The sequence below is a fragment of the Haliotis asinina genome, chromosome 4 (genome assembly GCF_037392515.1).
Source record: "Haliotis asinina isolate JCU_RB_2024 chromosome 4, JCU_Hal_asi_v2, whole genome shotgun sequence".
Classification (NCBI taxonomy): domain Eukaryota; kingdom Metazoa; phylum Mollusca; class Gastropoda; order Lepetellida; family Haliotidae; genus Haliotis; species Haliotis asinina.
Genome location: NC_090283.1, coordinates 9,739,882 through 9,754,558, shown reverse-complemented (window position 1 = coordinate 9,754,558; position 14,677 = coordinate 9,739,882). Strand labels below are relative to the sequence as shown.

The window sequence follows — 14,677 nt, the reverse complement described above, 5'->3', positions numbered from 1 at the left end:
TATCCACTGTGTAACGTTTCGGTTTCTACTCGAAATGAATACATCACATATGCAAATGGTGCATTAAACATTCTCTGTCGTCGGATCCCGAGAAATGAACGTGTGTGAATATTCAGCCTTCTCCGATTAATCACATCACGTCCACCATGCTAGCTTGCTGTAAAAGGCGATGTGGGTGGTCAGGTTCGCTGACTTGGTTGACACATGCCATCGTATCTCAGTTCCGTTGATCGAGGCTCATGAAGTGAATCACTGGTTTATCTGATTATTAACATTTGAACAATCTGATGCTGATACAGTACTGGTGTTCAACCACGTAATCTGCCATACCTCACACTGGCCGATGATGCCTTTACCTTAAAAGCATTTATAGCAAAGCCATGGTCTTAGAGGAGCAACACTATGGTGGAGCAGATGAAAAACGTGATCAAAGGAACCGAACACATTTCGAGTAACTGCTGTCTACGAACTACCTGCGAGTTTATTGACACGTGTGCGATCATACTGCAACTGATTGCGCGAGTTGGACCCGGTCGTAGAAGCTGAGCCATTGGAGATACCAATTCACTATATTCGCCAAATATAACGCGACCATTGGAGAGTAGCCGCTGGCGATGCTTTCGGTGATGGTAGAAACCTCACGGAGACCTCACCACAACTTGGTGCGAGGGGCTGCTGTAAAACATGATTTAAGCCATGCACGTTATCGTATCCAAAGACTGAACGTCTAGTGTAAAATAAGCCGTTTATATGTACAAGACATTTGTATAGCGCCGATTTCCAATTCGTCAGTTCAACTGCTCAAGGGCGCTTTGCTTCTTCTCCAGATCATTGGATATCCATCACAACGGCACATCGTATTTTCAGTCTCCCAGGGGATCATACAACTAATAGGCGCACCGACTTAATGTGGCTGTCCCATCCTTATGAGGTACCCATGCACAGCTGGGTGGACTGGGACACATAGTCACAGTACTTTGTCCATGTTTTCTGCACGTTTCTGTACCTGCAACTAGGTGTTTGCACGTATTCACGGCCGCCGCCGTTCATCATTCACATGTGAGAAGTATTTGGACTGCAACGTTTTGACGGTTCTCACTAGAACTGACGTTATCCTTAGTCAATACATAGAAATTTGTTGACTATTATTCGTGAATGTTGTGTCAAAAAGTGCTGGTACGGCGTTAAACAATATTCACTCACTTACTCTCTCACTTCGTTTGCCCGTCGGTATTAACGCCTAACATATAAGACCAGTGATACTGTGCCTCCTAATTAGCCTTGTAAGCTCTCAGCATTTCTTGTCAGTAATGCAAGGATCTTCCACACTTGCAACTGGGTCTTATCATTTGTGCGAAAGGTGGATGGCAGATCCGTTTCGTAAGTTCTAAATGCGTAAGAATAAGAATTTCCACTCAGATTAACAAGGGTTCAGTTACGCTCATGATCTGATATTGAATCGAGAAACCGCTTCCACTGATCTGCCATTTTCCCTCATATTCAGAACGTGAGTTGATCGTCGTCATAGGAGCTGGTCACCTCCACGTAATATTGCACCTTCGGCGTTTCGTGAGTTTCATGAAGGATGGAAGTCACTGTAGCTCGCATTGCGCTGCCAATACTGATGATGTTTACAGCAGCAGGTATGGTCACCGGAAGGATTTTAATATTGGTTGGTTGGTTCGTTTAACGCCACAATTCATGAATTATAGACGTCGGGATTATTGCTTTCAGAGTGAAATAAATTAGAGACTACTTTCTAGAATAAACCATCAAAGCAATTTCTTTGTGCAAGGAAGGTGATATCGGTTGGACGTACACCTGTGATCGTCAGCTCTAATCGTATAGATATGAATCTAGGTTCCTTATCACAATATTACAATCCTATATTTCACCTTTCATCAGAAACTCACCTGTCATCAACTGAAATTGTAAACATGATATCAGTCTCCTACATGCCAACATGCTCTGGGTGTATTCTCTCCAAAGGGGCATCCTTTACTGAACATAAATCCGCATTGCTTTTCCACCAAAACGACTTGGAGTTTCTATCGAGATTTATAACGTAAATACCATTTATCGTATGTGCAGTCAGCAGCGTATTTTATGTTCTAAGATCAATTGCAGAAATGATGTATATTCAGCAGATATGTCACCCATTTACGGTTTCTCTACAGTACTTTATCTGCAAGGTGTAGTTTTAATTAACAACTGCACGTTTTGTAATTTCAGTTGCAGGCTCGTGGGCGTTCACAGCATCACATACAGCTGACTCTGCCATTAACACCATTGCTTCAACCAACACACATATCATTCCGGGAACAAAACACAGTACTTTATATGCGATAACACCTGTTATCGCATCCATACATACAAAAACATTCACCGCTGATCCCCATACACCTTTCTCCACTACGACAACAACTGCATCATTGTTAACACCAGCTACAACTTTGGGCAATGATCTCAATACCGGACAGACCAATGAACCTTCTTCTGCATCCTCTATGGCCACCAGTGTATCCTCCATAGCACCATTCTCTGCATACACATCATTACACGGTGCCCAATGAAACATTGTGCACATGGTTGTTTCCACAAATTCATTCCCATCCAGCAGCGACATTCCACTTGCAACTGTCGAAACTGCTGCATCCTCTTTTATCGACAGTACCACATCCAACATAGCACCCAGTACTCCTTTGTTCAGTGCAACAACAGCTGGACCTAGCAGTGAACATGCTACACCTTTCTCTACTGCAACAACAACTGCACCATCGTTAACACCCACTACAACTTTGGCCACTGATCTCAAAACTGGAAGGGCCAATGAACCTTCTTCTGCATCCTCTATGGCCATCAGTGTATCTTCCATAGCACCATCCTCTCCATACGCATCAACAGACAGTGCCCAATCAAACATTGCACACATGGCTGCTTCCACAAATTCATTCCCATCCAGCAGTGACATTCCACTTGCAACTGCCCAAACTACTTCATCTAACATAGCACCAACGACTCTTTCCTCCAGTGCATCAACAAGTGGAAAAAGCAGTGCAAATACTACACCTTTCTCTACTGCAACAACAACTGCATCATCGTTGACACCCACTACATCTTCGGCCATTTATCTCTATATCGGACTGGCCAATGAACCTTCTCCTGCATCCTCTATGGCCATCAGTGTATCTTCCATAGCACCATCCTCTCCATACGCATCAACAGACAGCGCCCAGTCAAACATTGCACACATGGCTGCTTCCACAAATTCATTCCCATCCAGCAGCGACATTCCACTTGCAACTGCCCAAACTACTTCATCTAATATAGGACCCAGTACTCCTTTCTTCAGTGCATCAACAGCTGGAACTAGCAGTGCACATACTATACATTTCTCCACTGCAACAACAACTGCATCATCGTTAACACCCACTACAACTTTGGCCACTGATCTCAAAACTGGACTGGCCAATCAACCTTCTTCTGCATCCTCTTTGGCCATCGGTGTATCTTCCATAGCACCATCCTCACGATACACATCAACAGACAGTGCCCAGTCAAACATTGTACACATGGTTGTTTCCACAAATTCATTCCCATCCAGCAGCGACATTCCACTTGCAACTACCACAACTACTGCATCATCTTTTATCGACAGTACTGCGTCCAGCATAGCACCCAGTACTAATTTCTTCAGTACGACAACAGCTGGAACTAGCAGTGAACATACTACACCTTTCTCTACTGCAACAACAACTGCATCATTTTTAACACCCACTACATCATTGGCCATTGATCTCAATAATGGATTTACGAATGCACCTTCTTCTGCAGACATGACTGCTTCTGCAAATTCATTCCCATCCAGCAGTGACATTCCACTTGCAACTGCCCAAACTACTTCATCTAACATAGCACCAACGACTCTTTCCTCCAGTGCATCAACAGCTGGAAAAAGCAGTGCAAATACTACACCTTTCTCTACTGCAACAACAACTGCATCATCGTTGACACCCACTACATCTTCGGCCATTTATCTCTATACCGGACTGGCCAATCAACCTTCTTCTGCATCCTCTATGGCCATCAGTGTATCTTCCGTAGAACCATCCTCTCCATACGCATCAACAGACAGTGCCCAGTCAAACATTGCACACATGGCTGCTTCCACAAATTTATTCCCATCCAGCAGTGACATTCCACTTGCAACTGTCCAAACTACTTCATCCAATATAGCACCCAGTACTCCTTTCTTCAGTGCATCAACAGCTGGAACTAGCAGTCCACGTACTACACCTTTTTCCACTGCAACAACAACTGCATCATCGTTAACACCCACTACAACTTTGGCCACTGATCTCAAAACTGGACTGGCCAATGAACCTTCTTCTGCATCCTCTATGGCCATCAGTGTATCTTCCATAGCACCATCCTTTCCATACACATCAACAGACATCGCCCAATCAAACATTGCACACTTGGTTATTTCCACAAATTCATTCCCATCCAGCATCGACATTCCACTTGCAACTGCCCAAACTACTGCATTCTCTTTTGTCAAAAGTGCTACAGACAACATAGCACCCAGTACTCTTTCCTCCAGTGCATCAACAGCTGGACTTAGCAGTGAACATGCTACACCTTTCTCTACTGCAACAACAACTGCATCATCGTTGACACCCACTGCGTCTTTGGCCATTTATCTCTATACCGGACTGGCCAATCAACCTTCTTCTGCATCCTCTATGGCCATCAGTGTATCTTCCGTAGCACCATCCTCTCCTTACGCATCAACAGACAGCGCCCAGTGAAACATTGCACATATGGTTATTTCCACAAATTTATTCCCATCCAGCAGCGACATTCCACTTTCAACTGCCCAAACTACTTCATCTAACATAGCACCAACGACCCTTTCCTCCAGTGCATCAACAGCTGGAAAAAGCAGTGCAAATACTACACCTTTCTCTACTGCAAAAACAACTGCATCATCGTTGACAACCACTACATCTTCGGCCATTTATCTCTATACCGGACTGGCCAATCAACCTTCTTCTGCATCCTCTATGACCATCAGTGTATCTTCCATAGCACCATCCTCTCCATACACATCAAGAGACAGCGCCCAGTCAAACATTGCACATATGGTTATTTCCACAAATTTATTCCCATCCAGCAGCGACATTCCACTTGCAACTGTCCAAACTACTTCATCCAATATAGCACCCAGTACTCCTTTCTTCAGTGCATCAACAGCTGGAAAAAGCAGTGCAAATACTACACCTTTTTCCACTGCAACAACAACTGCATCATCGTTAACACCCACTGCGTCTTTGGCCATTTATCTGTATACCGGACTGGCCAATCAACCTTCTTCTGCGTCCTCTATGGCCATCAGTGTATCTTCCATAGCACCATCCTCTCCATACACATCAACAGACAGCGCCCAATCAAACATTGCACACATGGTTATTTCCACAAATTCATTCCCATCCAGCAGTGACATTCCACTTGCAACTGCCCAAACTACTCCATCTAATACAGCACCCAGTACTCCTTTCTTCAGTGCATCAACAGCTGGAACTAGCAGTCCACATACTACACCTTTTTCCACTGCAACAACAACTGCATCATCGTTAACACCCACTACAACTTTGGCCACTGATCTCAAAACTGGACTGGCCAATGAACCTTCTTCTGCATCCTCTATGGCCATCAGTGTATCTTCCATAGCACCATCCTCACCATACACATCAACAGACAGTGCCCAGTCAAAGATTGTACACATGGTTGCTTCCACAAATTCATTCCCATCCAGCAGTGACATTCCACTTGCAACTACCACAACTACTGGATCCTCTTTTATCGACAGTACTGCATCCAGCATAGCACCCAGTACTAATTTCTTCAGTACGACAACAGCTGGACCTAGCAGTGAACATACTACACCTTTCTCTACTGCAACAACAACTGCATCATCGTTAAAACCCACAACAACTTTGGCCACTGATCTCAAAACTGGACTGGCCAATCAACCTTCTTCTGCATCCTCTATGGCCATCAGTGTATCTTCCATAGCACCATCCTCTCCATACACATCAACAGATAGTGCCCAATCAAACATTGCACACATGGTTGTTTCCACAAATTCATTCCCATCTACCACGAACACTCCACTTGCAACTTCCCAGACAGGTGCATCCTCTTTTATCGACAGTACTACATCCAATATAGCATCCAATACTCCTTTCTTCAGTGTATCAACAGCCTTAACCGTCAGTGCACATATTAAACCTTTCTCTACTGCAACAACTGCATCACTTTTAACTACATCCACTACATCCTTGGCCATTAATCGTAATAATGGATTCACCAATGCACCTTCTTCTGCATCCTCTATGTCCATCAGTTCTTTTTCCTCAACATCATCGTCTGGATATACCACAACACGCAGTATCCGCTCAAACACTCAATACACTGCTACTTCCGCCAATTCATTGACATCACTTGGCGCTGTATCGTCGAGTGGATTGTCCATTACACCCAGAACCACAACTACAATCACAGGCACAACCACACCGGTAACTACAGTCGCAACCTCATTCTCAACCACACCCACAGTCACAGCTTCAAAGACATCCGAATTTACACCTGCAAAAGCACTTCCAACCACACTCCCAAACAAATCCCTAACCACACCCGCAACCACTCCCGGAAGCAACCCTGCAACCACTCCCGTAAATGCACCCACAACTAAATCCCTAACCACACCCGCAACCACTCCTGTAACCTCACACACGACCACAACCACAGCCAAATCCCTAACCACACCCTTAACCATACACGCAACCTCAACCGTGACCTCTCCCAGATCCACACCTTCAGCCAAATCCCAAACCACACCCGCAACCACTCCTGTAACTTCACGCACAACCGCACCCACCGTCAAATCCCTTACATCATCAGCAACCAAATCCAAAACCACACCCGCTACCATACACGCAACCTCAACCGTGACCTCTCCCAGATCCACACCTTCAGCCAAATCCCTAACCACACCCGCAACCACTCCTGTAACTTCACCCACAACCGCACCCACCGTCAAATCCCTTACATCATCAGCAACCAAATCCAAAACCACACCCGCTACCATACACGCAACCTCAACCGTGACCTCTCCCAGATCCACACCTTCAGCCAAATCCCTAACCCCACCCGCAACCACTCCTGTAACTTCACCCATAACCACATCCACAACCAAATCCAAAACCCCACCCTCAACCACACCCACAACTAAATCCCTAACCCCACCCGCAACCACTCCTGCAACTTCACCCATAACCGCATTCACAACCAAATCCAAAACCACACCCGCAACCACTCCTGTAACTTCACACACAACCAAATCCAAATCCCTAACCATACCCAGAACCATACACGCAACTTCATCCACAACGTCTCCCAAAACCGCAGTCGAAACCAAATCTAAAACCACACCAGCAACCACACCCACAACTAAATCCCTACACACACCCGCAACCACCCCTGTAACTTCACCCACAGCCACACCCAATGCCAAATCCCTAACCACACCAGCAGCCAAATCCCTAACCACACCTGCAGCCACACCCGCAACCACACCAACAACCAAATCCCTAACCATACACGCAACCTCACCGCCAACCTCTCCTAGAACCAAACCTGCAACCAAATCCAAAACCACACCCGCAGCCACACCCACAACTAAATCCCAAAACCCACCCGCAGCCACCCCTGTAACTTCACCCACAACCGCACCCAAAGCTAAATCCCTAACCACACCTGCAACCACACCAGCAACCACACCCACAACCAAATCCCTAACCATACACGCAACCTCACCGCCAACCTCTCCTAGAACCAAACCTGCAACCAAATCCAAAACCACACCCGCAGCCACACCCACAACTAAATCCCAAATCACACCCGCAGCCACCCCTGTAACTTCACCCACAGCCGCACCCAATGCCAAATCCCTAACCACACCAGCAGCCAAATCCCTAACCACACCTGCAGCCACACCCGCAACCACACCAACAACCAAATCCCTAACCATACACGCAACCTCACCGCCAACCTCTCCTAGAACCAAACCTGCAACCAAATCCAAAACCACACCCGCAGCCACACCCACAACTAAATCCCAAAACCCACCCGCAGCCACCCCTGTAACTTCACCCACAACCGCACCCAAAGCTAAATCCCTAACCACACCTGCAACCACACCAGCAACCACACCAACAACTAAATCCCTACACACACCCACAGCCACCCCTGTAACTTCACCCACAGCCACACCCAATGCCAAATCCCTAACCACACCCAATGCCAAATCCCTAACCACACCTGCAGCCACACCCGCAACCACACCAACAACCAAATCCCTAACCATACACGCAACCTCACCGCCAACCTCTCCTAGAACCAAACCTGCAACCAAATCCAAAACCACACCCGCAGCCACACCCACAACTAAATCCCAAAACCCACCCGAAGCCACCCCTGTAACTTCACCCACAACCGCACCCAAAGCTAAATCCCTAACCACACCTGCAACCACACCAGCAACCACACCCACAACCAAATCCCTAACCACACCCGTAACCATACACGCAACCTCATCACCAAACTCTCCTAGAACCACACCTGCAACCACACCAGCAACCACACCAACAACTAAATCCCAAATCACACCCGCAACCACCCCTGTAACTTCACCCACAGCCACACCCAATGCCAAATCCCTAACCACACCAGCAGCCAAATCCCTAACCACACCTGCAGCCACACCCGCAACCACACCAACAACCAAATCCCTAACCATACACGCAACCTCACCGCCAACCTCTCCTAGAACCAAACCTGCAACCAAATCCAAAACCACACCCGCAGCCACACCCACAACTAAATCCCAAATCACACCCGCAACCACCCCTGTAACTTCACCCACAACCGCACCCAATGCCAAATCCCTAACCACACCAGCAGCCAAATCCCTAACCACACCTGCAGCCACACCCGCAACCACACCAACAACCAAATCCCTAACCATACACGCAACCTCACCGCCAACCTCTCCTAGAACCAAACCTGCAACCAAATCCAAAACCACACCCGCAGCCACACCCACAACTAAATCCCAAAACCCACCCGCAGCCACCCCTGTAACTTCACCCACAACCGCACCCAAAGCTAAATCCCTAACCACACCTGCAACCACACCAGCAACCACACCAACAACTAAATCCCTACACACACCCGCAGCCACCCCTGTAACTTCACCCACAGCCACACCCAATGCCAAATCCCTAACCACACCCAATGCCAAATCCCTAACCACACCAGCAGCGAAATCCCTAACCACACCTGCAGCCACACCCGCAACCACACCAAGAACCAAATCCCTAACCATACACGCAACCTCACCGCCAACCTCTCCTAGAACCAAACCTGCAACCAAATCCAAAACCACACCCGCAGCCACACCCACAACTAAATCCCAAAACCCACCCGCAGCCACCCCTGTAACTTCACCCACAACCGCACCCAAAGCTAAATCCCTAACCACACCTGCAACCACACCAGCTACCACACCCACAACTAAATCCCTACACACACCCGCAGCCACCCCTGTAACTTCACCCACAGCCACACCCAATGCCAAATCCCTAACCACACCCAATGCCAAATCCCTAACCACACCTGCAGCCACACCCGCAACAAAACCAACAACCAAATCCCTAACCATACACGCAACCTCACCGCCAACCTCTCCTAGAACCAAACCTGCAACCAAATCCAAAACCACACCCGCAGCCACACCCACAACTAAATTCCAAAACCCACCCGCAGCCACCCCTGTAACTTCACCCACAACCGCACCCAAAGCTGAATCCCTAACCACACCTGCAACCACACCAGCAACCACACCCACAACCAAATCCCTAACCACACCCGTAACCATACACGCAACCTCACCACCAAACTCTCCCAGAACCACACCTGCAACCACACCAGCAACCACACCAACAACTAAATCCCAAATCACACCCGCAACCACCCCTGTAACTTCACCCACAGCCACACCCAATGCCAAATCCCTAACCACACCAGCAGCCAAATCCCTAACCACACCTGCAGCCACACCCGCAACCACACCAACAACCAAATCCCTAACCATACACGCAACCTCACCGCCAACCTCTCCTAGAACCAAACCTGCAACCAAATCCAAAACCACACCCGCAGCCACACCCACAACTAAATCCCAAAACCCACCCGCAGCCACCCCTGTAACTTCACCCACAACCGCACCCAAAGCTAAATCCCTAACCACACCTGCAACCACACCAGCTACCACACCCACAACCAAATCCCTAACCACACCCGTAACCATACACGGAACCTCACCACCAACCTCTCCTAGAACCACACCTGCAACCACACCAGCTACCACACCCACAACCAAATCCCTAACCACACCCGTAACCATACACGCAACCTCACCACCAAACTCTCCTAGAACCACACCTGCAACCACACCAGCAACCACACCAACAACCAAATCCCAAATCACACCCGTAACCACACCCAGAACCAAAGCCCTAACCACACTAGCAACCACACCCAAAATCTCATCCCCACCCATACCCCGAATCACACCCCTAACCACATCCAGACGTATACATTCCTCAAGATTCCCTGCTGCCAGAACTACAGCAGTTGGTCCGGTAACATATGGTATGCTTATTTCTTATACTGAGTGATTTTATTACTTACTTTACTGGATTGTATGTTCAAGGGCAAAAGTATTGCTACAGACAAACACGAAATCAGTGTTGAGCTTGTATTGCCGTGAATGAACAGTTGGTTTACAAGTAAATGTAAGTGGCCAGTAGTGTATGTGTCCACCTTGAATTAGCAGTGACACACGCCTGGTACTTTCGCTGTATCGAGGAGATCTTCGGAGCTAGGGTAACATTATTAACATAATGTTTAACGGAATGTCTCAACATTTTAACATTCCTGACTTTTGCTGTTTTTAAGATTGCATGACGTTGATATTTATTAGGTTGTCTGGCCTTAGCTAATCTACCTGGTTGCCCACTGTGCTCGAATATGTCATGCAACCATCGTGAAGTTCTGCCAACTGCTTCGGTTGAGCATCTTACTTACATCTGTCATTCATTTGAGTGAACGAGTAAGTGAGTGAGTGAGCGTGTGAGACGCGAGTTGTTGGTGAGTGCGAGAGTGACGGCTTGAATGTGTGAATGAGTGAGCGAGTGTTATAATCATTTCGTTTAGTTGTCAGCTTACAATGACAGGACGCTGCTCCACTGTCCAAAACTTGAACTTTAATGTTCATATATTGCTCCATCTATGTAGCGCATCTTGCACGATCGTTTCACGGGTATATGCTTATGGTTACTTGTAAGTCGAGTGTGCCACAATACCATTCCATTTCATTGTAATAATCGTGCACATATGTTTCACAATTCTATTGCATCATTCCATGCTTTGCAATTTCCATAAATGAAAATGTAATGGACTGAAAAGTTGAGTTGCTTAGCTTTCCGTGAGAAGAATATTTGCTTATTGGTAGTTGTCATCTCGAGAGTGTTATGGCTACAAGTATATCACTGGTATTTCAGAATAGAAGGACTGGTCAGCTGTAAGTTGTTCTCTTTGATGTTTATAACCCACAGTAACTGTTGCATCACACGACTCGTAGAAGCCAGTGCGTTGAAATATTCAAGAGTGAGTGAGTGAAACTGAGTTTTACGCCGCTTTAGACACTGTCCCGGTTAACTCATGGTGTGTCATGTTAACTAAAGTTTAATCTTGGACCAAATCTCAAATCATAGGTGTTAACCATATAGGTGAAGCCTACCAGCGATGGTGTGTTGCGTTCAAACTTTTAAATATATACGTATACATTCATCGGTTTCAGGCGCTCAGAATGGAATGAGTGAGTGACTTTAGTTTTATGCCGCACTCAGCAGTATCCCAACACTATGGCGGCGGTCTGTAAATAATCGAGTCTAGAGCAGACAATCAAGTGATCAACAGCAGAGCATCGATCTACTTCATGGGGATACGATAGCATGTGTCAATTAAGTGAGCAAGCCGATCACGTTAGTCGCCTCTTAGAACAAGTGTGAGTTACTGAAGATCATTTCTAACCCGGATCTTCAGGGGTCTTGTGCCCAATAGAGCACTGCACTTCGTTTACTGAGCCGGTTGAGGCAACTTTGATGGTGATGCCGTGACCCTCGGCAAACATTGTTTGTATGCTTAGAATTCATACCATGATATTCCTGCCAGCAGGAAGAGTGAGCTATAAACAGTGGGAGTCCATCTTGTCCGATTTACTAATATGCCTGAGAGTAGTCTGCTTAAAGGAAGGCCTCCCAAGGCATCTAGTGATAATTTGGAATTGTACATCATGTATGGAAAATGCTCGATTCTGACTGGTCAATCACAGGTTTCAAACCACAACAACAACCTCATCAAAACAGAGGTTGTCGGTAGAACTTGAGAAATCAAGACTTATAACATTCAGTTCAGAACCATTATATTTACTAACAATGTGCCTTATATTAAGATTTTGGAACTTTGTTTAAATTGTGTCTTTTTCATTCCAGGACGCCCTGATGTCGTCACATCCAACACTCGTCTTGGTAGGTAGCAGAACGTAGTGGTTAGGACAGTGCGTACCTTTAACAGAATTTGATGGTAGGTAGCACAACCTAGTGGTTAGGACAGTGCGTACATTTAACAGAAACTGATGGTAGGTAGCAGAACGTAGGGGTTAGGACAGTGTGCACCTTTAACAGAAACTGATGGTAGGTAGCAGAACGTAGTGGTTAGGACAGTGCGTACATTTAACAGAAACTGGTGGTAGTTAGCAGAACGTAGTGGTTAGGACAGTGCGTACATTTAACAGAAACTGATGGTAGGTAGCAGAACGTAGTGGTTAGGACAGTGCGTACATTTAACAGAAACTGGTGGTAGGTAGCAGAACGCAGTGGCTAGGACAGTGCGTGCACTGAACAGAAACTGATGGTAGGTATCACAACGAAGTGGTTAGGACAGTGCGTAAGTTTAACAGAAACTGATGGTAGGTAGCAGAACGTAGTGGTTAGGACAGTGCGTACATTTAACAGAAACTGATGGTAGTTAGCAGAACTTAGTGGTTAGGACAGTGCGTACATTTAACAGAAACTGATGGTAGGTAGGAGAACGTAGTGGTTAGGACAGTGTGTACATTTAACAGAAACTGGTGGTAGGCAGCAGAACGTAGTGGTTAGGACAGTGTGTACATTTAACAGAAACTGATGGTAGGTAGCAGAACGTAGTGGTTAGGACACTGCGTACATGTAACAGAAACTGATGGTAGGTAGCAGAACGTAGTGGCTAGGACAGTGCGTACATTTAAGAGAAACTGATGGTAGGTAGCAGAACGTAGTGGTTAGGACAGTGCGTACCTTTAACAGAAACTGATGGTAGGTAGCAGAACGTAGTGGTTAGGACAGTGCGTACATTTAACAGAAACTGATGGTAGGTAGCACAACCTAGTGGTTAAGACAGTGCGTACCTTTAACAGAAACTGATGGTAGGTAGCAGAACGTAGTGGTTGGGACAGTGCGTACATTTAACAGAAACTGATGGTAGGTAGCAGAACCTAGTGGTTAAGACAGTGCGTACCTTTAACAGAAACTGATGGTAGGTAGCAGAACGTAGTGGTTAGGACAGTGCGCACCTTTAACAGAAACTGATGGAAGGTAGAAGAACGTAGTGGTTAGGACAGTGCGTGCACTTAACAGAAACTGATGGTAGGTATCACAACGTAGGGGTTAGGACAGTGCGCACCTTTAACAGAAACTGATGGTAGGTAGCAGAACGTAGTGGTTAGGACAGTGCGTACATTTAACAGAAACTGGTGATAGGTAGCACAACGTAGTGGTTAGGACAGTGCGTCCATTTAACAGAAACTGATGGTAGGTAGCAGAACGTAGTGGTTAAGACAGTGCGCACCTTTAACAGAAACTGGTGGTAGGTAGCAGAACGTAGTGGTTAGGACAGTGCGTACATTTAACAGAAACTGATGGTAGGTAGGAGAACGTAGTGGTTATGACAGTGCGTACCTTGAACAGAATTTAATGGTAGATAACAAAATGTAGTGGTTAGGACAGTGCGTACATTTAACAGAAACTGGTGGTAGGTAGCAGAACGTAGTGGTTGGGACAGTGCGTACATTTAACAGAAACTGATGGTAGGTAGCAGAACGTAGTGGTTAGGACAGTTCGTACCTTTAACAGAAACTGATGGTAGGTAGCAGAACGTAGTGGTTAGGACAGTGCGTACCTTTGACAGAAACTGATGGGAAACTGATGGTAGGTAGCAGAACGTAGTGGTTAGGACAGTGCGTGCATTTAACAGAAACTGGTGGTAGGTAGCAGAACGTAGTGGTTAGGGCAGTGCGTATATTTAACAGAAACTGGTGGTAGGTAGCACAACGTAGTGGTTAGGACAGTGCCCACCTTTAACAGAAACTGATGGTAGGTAGCACAACCTAGTGGTTAGGACAGTGCGTACATTTAACAGAAACTGATGGTAGGTAGCAGAACGTAGTGGT

General features: G+C 46.4%; 2 protein-coding genes across 2 annotated transcripts; one reads left to right on the top strand and one right to left on the bottom strand.

Moving 5' to 3' along the window:
* Nucleotides 1-3,133: 3,133 nt before the first annotated feature.
* LOC137280749 (uncharacterized) lies at nt 3,134-4,033 on the bottom strand. The gene is made up of 2 exons (XM_067811968.1): nt 3,478-4,033; nt 3,134-3,369 (listed from the first exon to the last, which is right to left on the bottom strand). Exons 1-2 carry the CDS (start codon nt 4,031-4,033, stop codon nt 3,134-3,136), a joined length of 792 nt encoding a protein of 263 aa, XP_067668069.1.
* A 46-nt stretch (nt 4,034-4,079) lies between these two features.
* LOC137280748 (mucin-2-like) lies at nt 4,080-12,737 on the top strand. The gene is made up of 5 exons (XM_067811967.1): nt 4,080-4,687; nt 4,856-5,078; nt 6,872-7,229; nt 7,564-10,427; nt 12,684-12,737. The coding sequence occupies exons 1-5, from the start codon at nt 4,080-4,082 to the stop codon at nt 12,735-12,737; spliced, it is 4,107 nt and encodes a 1,368-aa protein (XP_067668068.1).
* Nucleotides 12,738-14,677: the final 1,940 nt, after the last annotated feature.